The 21262-nt window shown below is 40.2% G+C and overlaps 1 protein-coding gene across 1 annotated transcript in view; it reads left to right on the top strand.

The window, feature by feature from the left end:
- The window catches only part of LOC139309039 (cytochrome P450 2K1-like), a 63459-nt gene that overhangs the window by 4119 nt on the left and 38078 nt on the right, over positions 1 to 21262 (top strand). The window contains exons 3-5 of the mRNA XM_070933102.1: positions 11692 to 11841; positions 15363 to 15523; positions 15796 to 15969. Coding sequence (XP_070789203.1) covers positions 11692 to 11841; positions 15363 to 15523; positions 15796 to 15969 — 485 coding nt within the window. The remainder of the gene's footprint in view (positions 1 to 11691; positions 11842 to 15362; positions 15524 to 15795; positions 15970 to 21262) is intronic.

Consider the following 21262-nt stretch of genomic DNA (forward strand, 5'->3'; position numbering starts at 1 on the left):
AAGGGTTGAGTCTGAGCCTGTTCCTCCCCATCCAGATCCGCACAGCCTCCAGGCACATCATGTCAAGGGCATCATTGGGGTGGTCCGGGGTGGAGATGTACAGCTGAGTACCATCAACATACTGATGGAACTTCACCCCGAAACCACAGATGATGTCACCCAGCAGCTTCACATAAATGTTGAACAGAAGGGACGAGTGGACCGACCCTTGCGGCACCCCACACACAAGGCGCTTCGGGGTTGACCTCTGCCCCCTGCCAACACTGACTGTGACCGGTCAGAGAGGAAGGAGGAGAACCACAGCAACACAGTGCCCCCTACCCCCAACCCCTCCAACCGGCGCAGCATGATACCATGGTCGATGGTATCAAAAGCCGCTGAGAGATCTAATGGGACCAGGATAGAGGAACAGCCCCTATCCTGAGCCCTCCAGAGATCATCAACCAATGTGACCAATGCCGTTTCGGTGCTGTACCCAGGCCTGAAACCTGACTGGAACGGATCTAGATATATAATTTTATCCAGTTCATTTTGCTCCAATTGTACCTGATCTATTTTTGTATCTTCTAAGTATTTTGATCTTATTTGTAAGTACGTCCACCATTCAACTTCCCTATTCAAATCCTGTTCCAATTCTTGTTTTGTTTTTAATTTTCGCGAATCATTTAATATATCCCTGTATCTAATTATTTCAGTCCAGTTTACTAAATTTGGGTGCCTTAATGTTTCATTGGGAGAGATCCAAAACGGAATTCTTATATAGTGTTGCTTTTTGATTTTATGCCAAATTAATAATAGTGAATTTCTAATTATATGCCTTCTAAAATATCCATGGGTTTTATACTTTTCACCCCATAGAAATGCATGCCATCCTGTTTGTAAATTGTGTCCTTCTATTGTTAAAATTCTTTTATTTCCCATCCATTCCTTTAACCATGCTAGGCATGCTGCTTGGTAATAAGTCTCCCAATCCAGAAATGCTACTCCTCCTCTGTCCCTGGTATCTTGTAGTGTTTTTAATCTAATTCTAGATTTTCTCTCTTGCCATATAAATTTTGAGGTCAATCTGTTTAATAAATCAAAAAAACTTTTTTCTAATTTTATCGATATAACCTGGAAGAGGAATAAAATTTTGGGCAGGATATTCATTTTTATTGCCGCCACTCTTCCCATCCATGAAATTTGAAGATTTTTCCAATTTTCCAAATCTTATTAATTTGTCATAATTTTCCTTTTTGGTTAACATTTTGGATTTTGTGAGATGTAAATGCCTTATTCCTTAATGTGTAAATAATGTATATATGGGACATCGGGGGTTAACTTATTCTTTGGTTCCTAATGTATTCATAATTCACCACTCCCATTCTTGGCTCCACCCCTTGTATATATAAGGAGCCACCTTCACCATTTTCCTTGCTTCTATCTGTGAATATTCAGTGAATATAGAATGCCTGTTATAATAAAAGAGAAATATATTTAAACCTCTAACTCTTATTATCATTATTGAGTCTGATCCTGAAAATATTGCAACAAGCTGGTAGCAGAGGATGGTTAATTGACTCAATAAATACTTAAAGATGTCTAAGAAAGATAGGCCCAACACCAGGGCCTACAGCAAAGAAATAGAAACTGAACAAGAAATAATCAACGAATCCACAAACGCGATTTCGAGAGAATCCGAAGAATACACCACTGAAGAAGAAGAACTAATAAATGAAAATAATGACCAGGAGGAAATCGAAATAGAAAATAACGAACTCAGGTCAGAGATATTAAAACTATTAAAAAGCCAGAAGAATGATGAAAGCCTCATCGCGAATCTCCAAGAAATGCTGAAAAACAGCGGAGCAGCGAGAGAGAAAAACATTGCTAAAGAGAAACCCAAAGACCAAAAAACTGTGAGTGATATGACTACAGAGAAAGTCGTTATGAAAAAGAAAAGATGTGATCCCGCGCGAAATTTTGAATGGCAGCCATCTTGGTTCCAACAAGCCTCCAAAGTGAGCGAAGCAGAGCCAATCAAAATGCTCAGTTCAAAATTTCTGGCGCGAAAAACGTTATCAGACAACGAAAGCGAAAAGGAAGATTCAAACTCTTCAGAAGAACCAGAATCAGAAAGCGAAGACGACTTAACGAAATCCCAAGTAAAGTCAGCAATGAAGACGCTTTTTGCTGCATTTGGGCCAAAATTAAAAATTTCCAAAGCGACAACGAAGAAGCTAGAGAACAAGCCGATACCTCAAGACCTGCACGCTCCCATCCTGACTTCGAGAGCGACGACGCCCGAGCCCAGAGAGCCATGTCGATTCCGCCCTACACCGCAGACCGGATCAAGTACCAACGCACACAAAAGAAAGAAAAGAGCAGTCGCCGCCATCAAAACTCCTAAAACCGAGCCAGAAACCGACTCGTCTGAAGAGGAGCGGAGCGAGCGAGCTGCAATGGAGAGAACCTTCCACGACGACGCCAAAGAAGAAATGAGCAACGCGCATGTGCGAAACTACGTAGACGGTCCGGAAAGACTTGAACTGGCCAGAGAACCGCGCAGACTCGTTGCGAGCATCCCCATGCCGTTTTGCAATTTCCTGCACTTGCGAGACCACGGACTACCTCAGGTTGTAAGTAATGAACAAAATAATGTGGGAAACTTACCCAGTGACTTCCCAAAACTTAGAGTTGATGGCATTAATTTGCAAGAATGGTATCAACAGCTCCAGGTTGTCTTTATGAAAGAAAATTTGCTATTCTTTATCACTAGTCCTCCAAGAAGACCTTGGACTTTAAAAATAGATTGTTTACATCATAGAGCATTTTTCTTAATAATATCTAGCGTGTCTCCTACAATGTATCATAGCATCAAACCAAACCTAACTGTTTCAGAAATAATTCAATGCATGTTTAATCTGTTTCACAGCGATAGTGTAGCTACCACTACAAGAATGTCTAAGGATTTCTTTTCTTCCAGAGTAAAACCAGGGGTTTCCATAAGTGAGCATTTGATATCTCTAAACAAAATAAGAGCTGAGCTGCATTTGAGGGGGGAAGTGATTTCAGATCAAACAATGAAAAGTGTTATTATCAATTCACTTGATTCATCATGGGACAGTTTTATGTCACACTTAGACACCATCAATCTAGGATATTTATCCATAGAAAGTCTATCTAACAAATTGATAGCAGAAGACAATTCAAGAAAAAATCGTTCCAGCAATCACACAGAACACAAATCTTTTAGGAAGGTAGTTTTCCAGGAAAAATACAATGAAGCTTTTAAATGCCATAATTGTGGGTCCAGGGAACACAATAGAAGAGACTGTCCCAAAATCTCAAAGGAGAGACATAGGTCAGAGTATAGGAGCAAATACAATTATAGACAGTCTTCCACAGATAGACATAAATATAGAAGCCCACCAAATTACAGAGATAGTAGAGGGGGTAGAGAAAATTCAAAAGAGAGAAAATCTGGTTCACTGAATGGACTAAATAAACAAGACAGCACTAAAACACAACAAAATGAGAACAATAATTGGCTTATTGATTCTGGGGCAACCAACCACACCACTAATAACAAAAATATATTGTCTTCATTTACAGAAGATAAATTTGTAATAAAGGTAGCTAATCAAGAAAAGGTTCAAGTATTAGGCAGAGGAAACGTGACCTTGCCTGGCCTAGGAAAAATAGAGGGGGTATTGTTAATTCCAGAAATACCTCATAACATACTAAGTGCCATAAAACTAAGCAGAGATTCTGACATCAATATAGTTTTCTCAAAGGGGAAAGCAACTTTAGAGAAGGACAAAACAAATGTAGGCACTGTGATGATTAAAGGAGGCCTACCCTATCTAATAACAAAAGAAAGATGGTTACATAACATTGATTCAAATATGGAAGATTGTATTGAGGCAGATGATGAAAATGTTAGTAACAGTGACAATGATGAATGTAAAATATCTCATGATCACGCAAATACACACAATGAGAAGAAACCAAGAATAGGTAAACCAATTCATGATGAGTGTGCTCACATCTTGCATAGGAAGTTAGGACATGCAAGTTTTCCTGTAGTACAAAAAATGACTGAACACGCAGAAGGTGTCAAAATAAAAAATTGTGAAAATTATTTGGAATGCTCAGTATGTAAATCCACTAAACTAAAAACTAGTCCCAGACCAAAAAAATCCAACAGATCAACTAACAAAATTTTTGACTTAGTACATATGGACCTAGTTGGTCCATTAACTCCATCAATCACTTATAGAAAACGTTACTTCCTAACAATAGTAGACGATTACAGTCGCTATGGTTTTGTTTACACATTAAAACACAAGGATGAAACCTTTCAGAAATTTAAGGAATTCTACAAACGCATAGAAACACAACATAATATCAGAATAAAACAAATTATGACAGATAGGGGATGTGAATTCATGTCTAAAGAATTCTCCCAATGGTTAAAGGATAGAGGAATGCTACATTTCACGTCTAGTCCATTTTCTGCGTTCCAAAACGGGATTGCAGAGAGAAAGAATTCCACACTACAAACCATGATTAGGTGCACATTAGAGGATGCTGGTTTAGGCAAACAATTTTGGTCAGAGGCCTTACATTATTCAAATTACACTCAAAATAGAACCTGGTCCAGTATTGTGAATAAAACACCATATGAGGTGATGTATAATAGGAAACCCAAATTAGCACACATGCATATATTTGGAGTCACTGCAGACGTACACATACCTAAGCAGTTGAGAAGAAAGGGAGAAAACGTATCCAGAAGATTAAGATTTATGGGATATGAAACTGGCACCAAAGGGTACAGATTCATTGATAATAATAACAAATTTATAGTCTCCAGAACAGCTGTGTTCCATGAACAGGCCAATTGGTCTAAATTACATCTTAATGAGATATTTCCAAATAAATGCAAAGATACAAAATCTTGTGAGAAAGGGACAATAGAAAATCAAAATATCAACAAAAATAAAAACAAAACCAAAACTTGGACAAATAGTCAGCACAAAATAAAGACAGACACATTAACAAAAAAGGAAGCAAGATATTTGCATGATAACCATAGCAAACCCGAAAGAGCTATTAGAAACAATAGAAATCAAGTACCAAATAAATACAGAGATTACATAATGCATATGGATGGTGAACAAATGACACCTAATACATATGAGGAAGTATTAAAACTCCCTCGTGAAGAAAAAGAAAAATGGGAACTAGCTATGAAAAAAGAGATGGAAAGTTTGCAAGGATTAAATGTGTTTACACCTGCGATTGCACCTAAAGATAAAACGATTATAGGTACCAGGTGGATTTATAAAATTAAGAATCTAGAAGGAGGCAATACTCTATACAAAGCTAGATTGGTTGCACAAGGTTATGCACAAAAATATCCGGAGGACTACACTGACACATACTCCCCCACAGTGAGAACAGAGAGTGTTAAAACAGCTCTAGTAGTGGCATCTGCACTCAATCTTGATGTATTTCAATATGACATACAGACTGCGTATTTACACGCAAAACTAGATAAGGAAATATATGTAAGAGCACCACACAGTCAATACACTAATAAGAATGAAATTTGGCTATTGAACAAGAGTCTATATGGATTAAAGCAATCTGGCAAAAGATGGTACGATTGCTTGGTAAAAGTACTTAAGACCATGGATTTCAACGCTACCACTGCTGATAACTGTTTCTTTGTAAAAAAGAGTGATGATCATATTGAATTTGTATTAATTTATGTAGATGATATTTTATATATAGGAAAACACAAGGAGAGAAGAGAAACCTTTGTAAATAAGCTAAACGAACATTTCTCGTTGAAATCTCTAGGTAAAGTAAACAAATACCTTGGTGTACAAATTAACAAAACTAGAAGGGGATTCAAACTTACTCAGAAAGATAAAATCATTGAACTTCTGAACAAATGCAATTTAAACAATGCCAAACCCTGTGACACTCCTATGCAAACTGATTTCCTTAGAAACACTGATGAATCTTCCCCTGAATTCAAGGATAATACATTTTATAGATCAGTCATAGGTTCACTTCTTTATATATCTAATTGGACCAGGCCAGATATTGCATTACCACTCAACTTATTGTCAAGATATGTTAGCAAACCAACAATGTATCATTGGGAAGCAGTCAAAAGAATTCTAAGATATCTGAAAAGTACATTAGACTTTTGCTTAGTATTAGAACCTAGTAATGATAAAGAACCAAAACTTACATGTTACGCAGATGCGGATTGGGCTGGAGATATATCATGCAGAAAGAGCACTTCTGGTTATATTTTTCTATTAAATGACTGTCCAGTTTACTGGTACACTGGTAAACAAGAACTGGTAGCCACTTCGACCACAGAAGCGGAATATGTTTGTTTGTCCAAAGCTGCAAATAACCTTGTATGGTTTAATGATTTGATTTCAGATGTTTGGAAAAAACCTGCTTTGCCTTTTGTTATGCATGAAGATAATAAAGCAGCCATTGAAATATCCAGATCCGATGCCATTGGACAAAGGTCTAGGCATATAGATATAAAATTTAAGCAAGTGAGACAATTGTCTCAAGATGGATTTATCAAAGCAGTGCATTGTGATACCTCTGAACAATTAGCTGACATATTGACGAAGCCTTTACCTTCTAAACAGCACAAATATTTAACATCAAAATTATATGTCTTATATTGTCCTGAATCTGAATGTAATTGGTGTTGTATAGCGAACCGGCATTTAGAGGGGGATTTGTGAGATGTAAATGCCTTATTCCTTAATGTGTAAATAATGTATATATGGGACATCGGGGGTTAACTTATTCTTTGGTTCCTAATGTATTCATAATTCACCACTCCCATTCTTGGCTCCACCCCTTGTATATATAAGGAGCCACCTTCACCATTTTCCTTGCTTCTATCTGTGAATATTCAGTGAATATAGAATGCCTGTTATAATAAAAGAGAAATATATTTAAACCTCTAACTCTTATTATCATTATTGAGTCTGATCCTGAAAATATTGCAACAGATTTATTTTTATTAATTTTTAAACCTGACACTACATCAAATTCTTCTACTTTTTCAATCAATTTAGGGCCTGATTTTAGGGGTTCCTCAATTATAAAGACCATATCATCTGCAAAAGCTTGCAATTTGTACTCCTCATTTTTTATTGTCAATCCTTTTATCTCTCGATCTTCCCTAATTTTTTTTAAGAGTGGTTCCAATGATAATATAAAGAGAAGTGGGGAAAGTGGACATCCTTGTCTCACTCCTTTTGTTATCTCAAATCCGTCTGTCACATCTTGATTCATAATTACTCTTGCAGTTTGTTTTGAATATATTTTTTCAATCATTTTTTCAAATTTTGAGCCAAATTCCATTTTTTTTATTTGTTGTATCATAAATCTCCAATTCAAATTATCAAAAACATTTTGGGCATCAAGGAAAACCAGTGAAACGTGTTTCTCTGGGTGTGCTTCATAAAATTCTAATATATCAATTATAGTGCGTGTGTTATTCCTAATTTGTCGTCCTGGCAAGAAACCATTTTGATCCGAATGAATATGTTTATTTAGAATCATTTTTAACCTTTCAGCAATTATTGACATATAAGTTTTATAATCAGAATTCAATAAAGAGATAGGCCTGTAATTTTGTACTAATTGCTGGTCTGAGTCCTCCTTATGTCAGCGTTCCAAATTAGGCTCTCTTCCAGCGCTGACATGAACGAAATGAAGCAGAGAGCAGAAGCGTTGATTTATTGCTGAGATGAACTTTTACCTAGTTTTCTGCATGCAACAGATAGTGTTACCTGGGTGACGGAGGGTGGGGGGCACATTCCTGTGAAAAGAACATGCCGGGACGTAGAGATGGATCTGCATGATGGCCAATGGGACATTGGGGTTGGAGAGCGGAAGAGGAGGGGGTTGGAAGGAGGGGCCAGTTTGGCTGCAAACAGAGTTCAGGAATGTCGGATTTTTTCTATTCTTAAATAAAAGTGATTCATTAGAGACTTTGCGTTTGAGAATGAAGTTTATTTAAGGTAGCACCGAAGCCTGACACCTTATATATAAGTGTGATTAGTGCTTCTGTCCATGTTTTGGGTATATTTTTCTCCTGTAGTGCTTCATTGAATATTTCTAACATAAAACCTCCTATCTGCTTTTGTATGCACCTGTACAGCTCAATGGGTATTCCATCTGGCCCTGGTGTCTTATTATTTTTTTGCCTTTTTATTGCAATTCCGAATTCTGTTTCAGAGATTGGTCTATTCAATACTTCTTTCTGTTCCTCCGTAAATTTACATACATTTGTTTTCTCTAGATATTCTTTAATTTCCGCTTCTATCATTTCTTCCTGCATATATAATTTGGAAAAGAAAGTATATATTATTCGTTTCTTGTTTTCTCTTTTATATCGGATTTTCCCCTCCTCATCTTTCAAATGTTGTATCGTTCTTTTATCATTTTCCTTTTTTAACTTATAAGCTAACCACCTGCTCACCTTGTTTGCATGCTCAAAATAATTTTGTTTTGCCCTCTTTATTTTAAATGCCACTTCTTGGGTTATCAAATTTAGTTTGTGTTTAATTATTCTCCTTTCCTCTTTTACTCTTTTATTTTGGGGGTATTTCTGAAGGTCTTCTTCTAATTTTTTAAACTCTTCCTGTAGTTTATTTTGCTGGGACCTTTTCTCTTTTCCTCTTCTTCTTCTTCTTCTTCTTCTTCTTCTTCTTCTTCTTCTTCTTCTTCTTCTTCTTCTTCTTCTTCTTCTTCTTCTTCTTCTTCTTCTCCTTCTCCTTCTCCTTCTCCTTCTCCTTCTCCTTCTCCTTCTCCTTCTCCTTCTCCTTCTCCTTCTCCTTCTTCTTCTTCTTCTTCTTCTTTTTGCCGTATATGCAATCGTCACCCCTCTAATATAGGCTTTTAGTGTGTCCCAAAGGTTTTGAGCCGATGTATCTTCCTTTTCGTTTACTTCTAAGAAAATTTCTATCTCTTTCTCCAGGAATTGCTTATTTCTCCTTACGTATGTATTGATTTAACGTCCACCTTTTTTACCTTTTTTGTCCTTTCCAATGTATAATTATCAGATTATGGTCCGCCCACTCGTTTAGTCCTATTTCTATTTTTTCTAATTCTAATTGCAATTCTGTCATCCAGGCCATATCAATCCTGGACCAAGATTGATGCGGATGAGAATAGTATGTATATTGCTTTTCTTCTTTGTAAATTTCTCTCCAGGTTTCTCTTGGGCCTAATTCTGATACCATATTAAAAAATTCTTTAGGTAGTATTTCCTTCTTTTTTTATTTTTCTTATTGCTATAATAGTCTCTTTTACTATCTAACTATGTCATTATAATCGCCTATTATACATGCATTTTCTATTTCTTGTTCTATTATTTTATTGTGCAATTGTTTGAAATATTCTTGTTGACTTTTGTTGGGGGCATATACTACTACTAATAGAATTTGTTTATATTCCGTATCTAATTTTATCAACAAAATTCTGCCCTCATCATCTGCATACACTGATTCTGAATTTATTCTTTCCTTTAATTCCTTCCTGCAATTCCTCTTTTTTTCTGTTGTGATAGTGACACATGTAGTCTTCCTAATTTCTTGTTTTCTAATAATTTTTGGAAACCTTTTTTTATATGAACCTCTTGTAAACAAGTCACATCTGTATCTAATTTCTTTAGTTTTGTAAATACCGTATTTTTTGATGTATAAGACGCACCGGAGTATAAGACGCACCTTAATTTTGGGGGAGGAAAACAAGGAAAAAAGTATTTTACCTCTGCCTACCAGCATTTAAGGTGGCCCCGCCCTCCTCCTCCTCCTGCAAGTGAGAGGTGCAGGGACTACTCGCTTTCCCCCAAAGAGACCCCTTGCATGCTCTGGGGGGAGGGACAGAGCACAGCCTGAGGAACAAACCTCTTCGGGATGGTCTGGGGGGGGGAATCTGCCCTGCAGCTTCGGGGAACAAGGCGGGTGCCACGATTTGCAGCTGGTCACCCCTCTGGCCATGCTGACTTCACTCCCCAGCAATGTGAGGAGCCGCCGCCTAAGCCCTCTCTGCGCCCAGGAGCCAAGCCAAGCTGAATGGGAGCCCCTAAAGGGAAACCTTCCTCCTTTCCAGCCATCGCTGCCCGGATTCCTCAATGCAATTCTCAAGAGTCGCGCTTCAGGTGGCAGCCAGTTGCCCTGCAATGTGCAGCGGGGAACTGGGAAGTGCTTTGGATTCAGGGAGGAGATTGTAGCACTGCCACCTGAAAGTGTTTTTCTGCACATTGCAGAGCCGCATGCCCCCGTCCTCCTTCTCAGCAGACTCAACTTCTCTTTCCTCCTGGCCAGATCTGCCGCATGAAACACGGTGCACTTTTTTTTTGTCTCTGCACACCCCATGTTTGGAATCGGGAAGGGGATTGCGGGTTCGGGCAGCAGACCGAAGCGTGACTCTTGAGAATTGCATTGTGGTTCCCGGCATCCCGATATAGTCAGTTGACTCCATCACTGACTATTGGGGGCGAGTCTTTGGCCCCCTCGGAGAGGGCTCGCAATCTGGGAGTCCTCCTGGATATGCAGCTGTCCTTGGAGGAACATCTGACGGCTGTAGCCAGGGGGACATTTTGTCAGGTTCGCCTGATCCGCCAGTTGCAGCCCTTTCTTGATCGGGATTCCCTGTGCACAGTCACTCATGCCCTCGTCACCTCTCGCCTGGACTACTGCAATGGGGCTCCCCTTGAAGGGCATCCGGAGGCTCCAACTGGTCCAGAATGCGGCCGTGTGGGTAGTTACGGGAACTGCATGGCGCTCCCATATAACACCTCTCCTGCGTGAGCTGCACTGGCTCCCAGTGGTCTTCCGGATGCGCTTCAAGGTGTTGGTTATCATCTTTAAAGTGCTCCATGGCATAGGACCTAGATATCTTCGAGATCGCCTGCTGCTACCGACGGCATCCCATCGACCTGTGCGCTCCCACAGAGAGGGCCTCCTCGGGGTGCTATCAGCCAAACAGTGTAGGCTGGTGACCCCCAGAGGGAGGGCCTTCTCTGTGGGGGCACCTACCCTCTGGAATCAGCTGCCCCCAGAGATAAGGAGAATCCAAGACCTCGGTGCCTTCCGCCGTGCCCTTAAAACTTTCTTTTTTCAGCAAGCGGAGCTGGCCTAACACTTTTTAAAATGTTTTTAATTGGTTTGTCATTGCTTTTAATTATGGGGCCAAATCTTTTTAATTGTATTTTAATGTTTGTAGTTTATGTTTTTACTTTGCCTGTACACCGTCCTGAGTCCTCAGGGAGAAGGGCGGTATATAAATTTTAAATAAATAAATAAATAAATAAATAAATAAATAAATAAATAAATAAATAAATAATTTCTCCTTGCAAGAGACACCAGGGGTATTTTTACATGCTGAACTGTAATCCTTACTCATCATAGGCATCTTAAACTTTAAACTTCACACTTAAGTAACCACCTGATGAGAGCATGAACACTGCATTTGCTATGCTAGAAGTAAATAATAATAAACAGTAATATTAAATAAACACTTTCCATACCCTTCAATTTTTATTCTCTTCAGACATATGCATTATAATGGTGGAATTTTCCTGGTTCAAACTGATCTTCGACTTGAACTCTTATTTCTAATTTGACCTCTTATTTATTTCTCCAGGTATTATTTTTGCTCATGGTGAGAACTGGAGAAAGATGCGGCAGTTTTCAATATCTGCATTACGGGATTATGGAATGGGCAAGAGGATTGTTGAAGACAAAATCAGTGAAGAGTGCAGTGTCTTGATAAAAACATATGAGACATATGAAGGTGAGTTGGTATTCCGTCCTACAGACTTACCAGTTATCTTTCAAGACAATCTATGTATAGAAGATCTAGAGGAACCTTTTCAGAAAAATATGCCAATAACTGTTATTTATGACGAATTGTTATACTAAATTAGCTATTGAAGTTTACAGAAGGATAAATTGTTTCCAATATGAGCACTGCTGTTGTGTATGAAAAGGTGTTAGGAATTGGACTTACTTGTTCCTCTAGGCTTTGAATCAGTGATACTCATGTTATCCAATTAAGTAGAATAAGTTAAAAACCTAAGCACTAATCCAACACCATTCACCACAATTCTTGGCTCTACAAGTGATCCACTTTCCTGTGCCCTCTCATTCATTCCCACCCAGGCATTCCTGTCCTTTAACACTTTCCCTATCACCACAAGATCACATTGAGATTATTGCACAATTTCCTCTTAAACTCATGGCTCAGAATTCTATTATCTTCATTCCGTGGAACATAATATGCAACTATCACCAATATATAAACTCCTATTTTTATCCCACATGTCAGGCATACCAAATTTTGAAAGAATGAAGCATGAATATGGCTAATAAAAATTATCAACATCTTTCTCTGTATTTAATGAAATTATTATGGTAGCTTCCACCTTAATATTAATACTGCATTAAGAAAGAGTGACAAAATAGTGGCTGCAAAATCTTCTGAGAAATATTATTATTTATTATTATTTATTTATTTGTCAAGCATATATAAGATAACAGGTAAAAGTATAAACATAATTTGAATACAAGAAAAGAGTAAGAGTAAAAAACATATTAGGACAGGTACAGTAGGCACGCTGGTGCACTTATGCACGCCCCTTACAGGCCTCTTAGGAATGGGGTGAGGTCAATAGTAGACAGTTTAAGGTTAAAGTTTTGGGGGTTTGGGGAAGAAACCACAGAATCAGGTAGTGCATTCCAGGCATTGACCACTCTGTTATTGAAGTCATATTTTCTGCAATCGAGTTTGGAGTGGTTTACTTTGAGTTTGTATCTATTATTTGCTCATGTATTGTTGTGGTTGAAGCTGAAGTAGTCATTGATAGGTAGGACATTGTGGTAGATAATTTTATGTACTTAGGTCAGATTGAAGTCGGCGTAGTTCTAAGTTGTCTAAGCCCCAAATCTGAAGTCTGGTGGCATAAGGTATTTTATTGTGGGTAGAGGAATGGAGGACTCTTCTCGTAAAATATCAATTGTATTTATGTCCAATATGCAATGCGGGTTCCAGACAGATGAGCTATATTCGAGAATTGGTCTACCAAATGTTTTGTATGCTCTAGTTAGTAGTACAATATTACCAGAGAAGAAGTTATGCAAGATTAGGTTAAAAAACTCTTAATGCCTTTTTGGCAATGTTGTTACAGTGGGCTTTGGCACTTAGATTTTTAGAAATGAGTACTCCAAGGTCCTTGACAGAGTGAGGATCATCTATAAGGTCATGTGCATCTAATTTGTATTTTATGTTTTGATTTTTTTTTTCCAATGTGCAAGACAGAGCATTTGTTGGTTGCGATTTGAAGTTGCCACTTGTTAGACCAATCTGACACATAGTCAAGGTCTTTTTGAAGGGTAGTTGCATTGTCGATGGTGTTGAATAGTTTAACATCATCAGTGCAGAGAACACAGTTGCTTTTAATATGATCACAAAGGTCATTTATGTAAAGTATGAAGAGTGTTGGACCTAAAACAGTGCCTTGGGGAACACCACTATTAACAGGTACAGGATTTGATAAAGCACTTCCTATTTTGACCACTTGTTGTCTATTTGACAGGAAGGCAGCTATCCATTTATGTAGGAGTCCAAAAATGCCATAGGATTTTAGTTTTAGAAGTAATTTGTCATGTACCGCTGAATCAAAAGCTTTACAGAAGTCTATGTAAACTGTGTCTATTGCTTTGCCCTGATCGAGATGTGTAGTCCTTATGTTTTTGCAATGTAGTAATTGTAGATTACAGGATAATTTTTTTCTGAAACCAAATTGTTTGTTAGAAAGTAGGTTGTTTGTCTGTAGGTGTAGGGTAATAGATCAGTTAATGATTGATTCCATGACTTTGCAGGTGACGCAACATAAAGAGATTGGTCTGTAATTTTCAACTAGGCTAGGGTCTCCCTTTTTGAAGATAGGGATGACCATGGCTTGTGACCATTGGTAGGGCAAGGAGCTGGCACTGAAATATTTTTCAAAAGTTATGCTTAGAGGTTCTGCAATTGCAGTGGAAAGCTTTTTTAAGAAGTATGCACATAGTTCATCAGGTCCAATAGATAGAGATGGTTTTAGATTGCATACTGCCTTTTCAACATTGTCTTCTGTAAAATCAATATGTATAAAATCACCGTAATCCTTGTAATTGTCTGTATTATGACTGAGAAATATTGGGTATGTGTTGTTGCTGTTTACAAAGACTGAGCCAAAGAACATGTTAAAGAGATTGGCTTTAACGGTTTCGTCAATACAATCTTCGTCATTTGGTCCTTTTAGGGGTGGGATGGATCTTGAGTCTTTAAATTTGTTGTTTACAAAATTATAGAAGGCGCGCATAGATTTTGTGCAAAGAAGGTTTTCCTCTTGCTTGATGTGATAATTGGTGCATTCAGTCTTTCTTTGTTGGCATAAGTTTTTGTAGCAGTTTTTGAAGTTAGTTACGTAGTTAGTTTTGTTTTTTCGCCAAATAGATTTTTTTATGGATTGTAGTTTCCTTATTGTTATTGGTAGTTTATTTTTTTCTGGTTTTGGGAGATATTAGTGGTACGTAAAGTTTAATGATTCTTTTGACCTATCAAAATACCTGTACATCCTTTATAAGTCTAGTATCTATTAGTTCTGTTGACAATTTCAGTTTATCTTTATGGTCCAGTACTCTCTGTTCCAGATTACATGACACTTCTGCAATGATGGGTGGGGAGTTAGGTCCTTAAAAAATCTTATGGTAAAATTTTGCAAGGAATACAATCATTTTGAATAACAGCAGAAACAAGTAGATAAAAGTTAGCTTCCTCTCTGATGGGAAGAGCTGGAACTCTGACTTCACTATAGAGAGGGAAACTGTGCTCTGAAGCCTTAGATTTATTTGTTAAAAGCTTTGGTGTTACTCATTTTATTTTTCATGCTGCCAGCAACGTGGTCTATCTTTAGCTGTTCTTCCATTTCCACACTGAACACAGGGACTAGAATGCTGCTGCACCTTTTTACCTGTCATCAGAAATGTAACTGCTTCTCACTCCAAATGATGCATGTCTCTAGTACTACATTAATGTGTAATTACTTCTGGTTTTAAAAGGATGAGTTACTTCTGGTTTTAAAAGAATTATTCTTTGTGTTACTGTCAGTAAATTTTAGCTCATATATCTATGTTCTCTTGCTAACTTCTATGCAGAGTACAAACTAGTTTCTATGATAAATGCTATATATAAGCCATCTAAAGGTGACAAAGAACAGGTTTAATTCTGGGATTTCTTTCACAATTCTTTCTTAATTTATTGCTCATGACCAGGAAAGCCATTTGATCCAGCAATAATTCTGAAAGCTGCAGCCGCCAATATCATAGTTTCTTTTTTACTTGGCAAGAGATTTGAATATGAAGATGCTACACTTCTAAGACTAATCGAGTTAATTGAAGAAAATTTACACCTTGCAGGAACCCCTTCTGTGTTGGTAATGTAATCTTTCATATGAAGAAAAATGTCATCCCCTAGGGTTTATTAAGGTTTAATTTGTGAGATTTGGATCTTAATTAATTAATAAACTTGATTTATCATATCTTTAGCACCCACGTATTTCATATTTGATGATAATGATGCTGATTTTGGAGACTATGGAACAAACCTATTTGGATAAAAATGCTTTGAGATATCTATCAGAAAATATATTCATAGTATTCAGCTCTGTTAATTTGCTACTTCTCTTATTATTCTATCCTGTTTCAGATGTATAATGTGTTTCCCAAATTGGGATTCCTTTTGGATGCTCGTAAAAAAATAATGAATAACCGAAAAGAGTTCCATGAATTCATAGAGGCCACTTTCCTTGAAAATCTCAAAGAGTTTGATGAAAATAATCAGAGGACTTTTATTGATGCATTTCTTGTCCGGCAGAAAAAGGTAATAAAGCATTTTAAGTATGCAAGGAATCGTAACTGATGTTTTTTCTTTCACACGTTTTAAAAATATTCTGGCTGGTGCCAGAATTCATGCAGCTGGAGAAAATCATTGCTTTAGAAATGTCCAAGAAAACAATTTCCTGGAGTGAAAGCAAGGAGTGAATATATGAATATAATTTGGAATTTGTGTAATCTCATTCTCAGGTTCTGTGGGGATATAAACCTGAAACAAAAATAATAAAAATTAATAACCTCCACCAGCAAGGACACTATTAAATAGCCAAGGCTGATTAAAGAAGTGGTCATGATTAAAACTTTATGAAACAATATTCAAGAGGGGCTGTAGGCAGCTCCAGGGTATGAGCTTTCCCATTATTTGGCAGCTCCACATCTTCCTGAATTCCCAAGAGATGGCTCTCAGCAAGTCTTCATGCAGCATCCTTGATGGCCAACAGATTCACTGTTTGTGTGAGGTCTTTATTCCTTGTGTACCTATTAAAGCTACTACAATGCTTGTATACCTCTAACTGGAAATTTTCCTTGTAAAAAGCAACACTGTTTTTTTGTAGCAGTTGAGTGAAGCAGTCACCTGGGGGGTCTCGCTTAACAATAACCACTTTTCTCAATGTCCAATTGTGGTCATAAATTGAGGATTACCTGTAGTACCACTTCTATTGTCTCTCATGGAGGGATAATTCTAGTAGGGAGATGATCAGGTGGGCCCTTGGGAAGCAACCCATTTATCTTTATTTATAAACATAGGGATATTAATTATTGTGATATGGGTTGGGATATGTGGTCCAGAAACTGATCAGTGCAGGAGAAGAGGAAAGCCATTCTTCCTTTTTTAGACATTGCAGTCTAAGGAAATCCATGGAAAAGTGAAGGTGAGCTCTGAAACCGGAAGTCTTTCTTCTTCATGTGAGTTAAAATTAAATCACTCTTCATGAAAGAAAGCATTGAGCTGGCATGTATTAAGAAGAACTGGCGGAGAGAAATGGGGGATGTTAATAACAATTTTTCTCCAAACTCATTCCTGGTTCTTCCATTGTCACCATTCACTGGAACATAATGTGCAACAGCCACTCGGCATATGCATTTCCCTACACAGCCACAGCAAAAGGATGTCCTGAGTTAATGTATCCTGATATTACATTTCTGCCGTAATTGATTCTAATTTTAATTCCCCTGCATACATTGATATATGCCAATCTACAAGATGAAGCTGTCTTAATTTAGATCAAGTCCCTTTTCCATTTTCTCTTAAATTCCAAAACAGGAAACATCTTATTTATTTTTTTATTTCAATTCATTCAGTAATTCATGGTCTTTACCATATGTTTCTCATTATCACAAGTTACAGTCTTCTTTAGCCCTGGCCATAAACAGATGCGCCCATAAACCCTGGCATCAATCAAGACCTTGAGATAATTCTTTGTGGCAGAATATGAATCTTAGGGCTCCCTGCTAATCATAGAACACAAAACCCACCACTTTGGGCACATTTTAGCCAGCATGCCACAAACACAACCAAAGGTCAGTTTTGCTGCATATAGGATCTAAAAATATAATCTCCAATTTAAAGTCTACTTTGCAAGCCACTCTACTACTGTCTGCAACTCAATACAGATAATCCTTTTATTTTTTTTATTTTTATTTTATTTGATTTCTATACCGCCCTACTCCCGAAGGACTCAGGGCGGTGCACAGCCAAACAATAAAACACATACATACAAAATTTAAAAGTAGAATAAAATCAAATTAAATAATTTTGGCCCCAACAAATTTAAAACCCCAAACTTTTAAAACCAATTTAAAATTGAATGTATAAAATACTAAAAGATATTTAAAAATTAAAAATCTTTTATAAAAGAGGGAGAAAATTAGGCTAGGCCCGCCTGGTGAAATAGTAAGGTCTTTAAAGCGCGGCGGAAGGTGCGCAGATCCGGGATCCTCCGTATCTCTGGGGGGAGCTCATTCCAGATAGCAGGTGCCTCCACAGAGAAGGCTCTCCCCCTGGGGGTCGCCAGTCGGCATTGTTTGGCTGACGGCACCCGGAGGAGCCCCTCTCTATGGGAGCGTACCGGCCGGTGGGAGGCTATTGGTGGTAGTAGGCGGTCCCGCAAGTACCCAGGTCCTAAGCCATGGAGCGCTTTAAAGGTGGTAACCAAAACCTTGAAGCACACCTGGAAGACCACCGGGAGCCAGTGCAGCTCGCACAGGAGGGGTGTTACATGGGAACGCCATGTCGCTCCCATTACCACCCGCGTGGCCGCACTCTGTGCCAGTTGGAGCCTCCGGGTGCTCCTCAAGGGGAGCCCCATGTAGAGAGCGTTGCAATAGTCCAGGCAGGAGGTGACAAGGGCATGAGTGACCGTGCGTAACGAGTCCCGATCCAGAAAGAGACGCAACTGGCGAATCAGGCGAACCTGATGAAAAATCCTCCCGGTCACGGCCGTCAAGTGCTCTTCTAAAGACAGCCATGAATCCAGGAGGACACCCAAGTTGTGAGCCCTCTACGTGGGGGCCAATGATTCGCCCCCACTAGTCAGTGATGGCGTCAACTGACTATATCGGGACATCGGAAACCACAGCCACTCGGTCTTGGATGGGTTGAGCCTGAGCCTGTTCCTCCCCATCCAGATCCATACGGCCTCCAGACACCGGGACATCACTTCAAGGGCATCGTTGGGGTGATCCGGGGTGGAGATGTACAGCTGGGTGTCGTCAGCTTACTGATGGTACTCCACCCCGAAACCACGGATGATCTCGCCCAACGGCTTCACATAAATGTTGAACAGGAGAGGCGAGAGGACCGACCCTTGCGGCACCCCGCATATGAGGGGCCTCGGAGTCGACCTCTGTCCCCCTGTCAACACAGACTGCGACCGGTCAGAGAGAAAGGAGGAGAACCACCACAACACAGTGCCTCCCACCCCTAACTCTTCCAACCGGTGCAGCATGATACCATGGTCAATGGTATCAAAAGCCGCTGAGAGATCTAACAGGACCAGGACAGAGGAGCACCCCCTGTCCCGAGCCCTCCAGAGATCATCAACCAATGCGACCAATGCCGTTTCCATGCTGTACCCGGGCCTGAAGCCCGACTGGAACGGATCCAGATACGTCATTTCATCCAGGTGCTGGGGGAGCTGTTGCGCGACCAGACTCTCAACAACCTTCGCCACAAAGCGAAGGTTGGAGACCGGATGATAATTTACCAACATTGCCGGGTCCAGGGAAGGCTTCTTTTTTTTTTTATTGCAAAAGTTTTACAATTACATTTTCACCCATTTCCCCCCCCCCCCAACCCACCCCAAACTTCCCAACCTCATCCTCCCTAACCCTCCCTAACCCTCCCCTCCCCCCGGACTTCCACACAATATACTCAGATCAAGAAAAAAAAAACCCTTTGTATAAAACTTGAACCCCTCCATCCCCCTTATAATTTTTCATCTTCATTACATTAAAATATTTCTATCTTAATATAACATTTTCAAATAAAAGCTATTTGATACTTCCTGGTTTGATATTTGTTCTGGACATAATCTATCCACTTTTTCCATTCCCATTCATAAGTCTCTTGTGAACAATCTTTTAAATATACTGAAATCTTCGCCATCTCTGCAAAACTGGCCATCTTCAAAGTCCATTCCTCGATAGTGGGCAAAGCTTCATTTTTGCAGGGAAGGTTTCTTGAGGAGAGGCCTCACCACCGCCTCTTTCAAGGCAGCGGGAAAGTCACCCTCACCCAGCGAAGCGTTTATAATCCCCTGGAGCCAGCCTCGTGTCACTTCCCGGGAAGCCAGTACTAACCAGGAAGGACACGGGTCCAATAAACAAGTGGTCGCGTTCAGTCTACCCAGAATCCTGTCCACATCCTCAGGGGTCACAGGATCAAACTCATCCCAGATAACATTCTCAAGACCTGCCCCTGTCTCTCCCCCTGAGACTACCCAGTCGGAGTCCAAATCTTCCCGAATCTGAGTGATTTTGTCATACAGATACTGAACAAAATCCTTGGCTCTACCCTCCAAGGGGTCCTCCCGCGCTTCCTGATGGAGCAGGGAGCGGGTCACCCTAAAGAGGACGGCCGGGCGATTATCTGATGACGCAATAAGAGCAGCAAAATAGCTACATTTCGCTGCTTTTATCGCCACTAAGTAATTCCTAATGTGGGATCTTACTAGTGTCCGGTCAGATTCAGAAAGACTGGCCCTCCAACTACTCTCTAGGCGTCTTTTCCGGCGCTTCAACTCCCTCAGCTCCTCGGTAAACCAAGGAGCCAATTGAGATCGGCGCCGGGTCAGAGGCTGCAAAGGCATGACCCGATCCAGAGCTCCAGCAGCTGCCCTCTCCCAGGCGGCCACCAGGTCTCCAGTCGAGGCGTGTGCCAGAACCTCAGGAAATGGCCCAAGCTCCGTCTGGAATCTGTCAGGTTCCATCAGGCACCTGGGGCGGAACCATCTTACCAGCTCCGCCTCCCTGCAGCGGGGTGCAGCAGTTCGAAAGTCGAGACGAAGGAGAGAGTGATCTGACCATGACAAGGGTTCAGTAACTATATCCCCTATCTCAAGATCCTTCGACCACTGTCCAGAGACAAAAACCAGATCCAGCGTGTTTCCCCCTGTGTGGGTAGGGCCATGAATTAACTGGGTCAGGTCCATAGCTGTCATGGAAGCCATGAACTCCCGAGCCATCTCCAACGTCTCACCCACGGACGGCAGGTTGAAATCCCCCATGACCATAAGCCTAGGGGTATCAACCGCCACCGCGGCGATGACGTTGAGTAGCTCGGGCAGGGCTGCTGCCATGTGGCAGGGAGCCAGGTACGTGATCAGCAAACCCATCTGAACCCCATGACCCCATTTCACAAAAAGGGATTCACAGCCGGCCGTCTGAGGAACAGTGGCCTCCCTCGGTCTCAGACCTTCTTTAATGATAACCGCTACCCCCCCCGCCCCTCCCCTGTGACCTCGGCTGATGGAATGCTTGGAAACCTGGCGGGCACATTTCAACGAGGGGAACCCCCCCTCCTGGCCAGGTCTCCGTAATACCTGCCAGGTCCGCACCCCCCTCCTGAACAAGATCACAGATGAGGGGGGCTTTATTTACTACGGACCTGGCATTGCACAGCATCAGCCGAAGGCCTGGGTCCTGAGGAGCGAGTAGAGCCTTGGGGGCCGGAGCACGCCACTGCTCGTAGACAGTGAGTGCGCACTCCCCTAACACGATATGGCCCCCTGTTCCCGCCATATCTACCCCTCCCACCTACAGTACTGATGTTCAAAAAA

This window comes from Pituophis catenifer, unplaced genomic scaffold (assembly GCF_029215685.1).
Source record: "Pituophis catenifer annectens isolate HBS135680 unplaced genomic scaffold, rPitCat1.0.hap2 SCAF_1, whole genome shotgun sequence".
Classification (NCBI taxonomy): Eukaryota; Metazoa; Chordata; class Lepidosauria; order Squamata; family Colubridae; genus Pituophis; species Pituophis catenifer.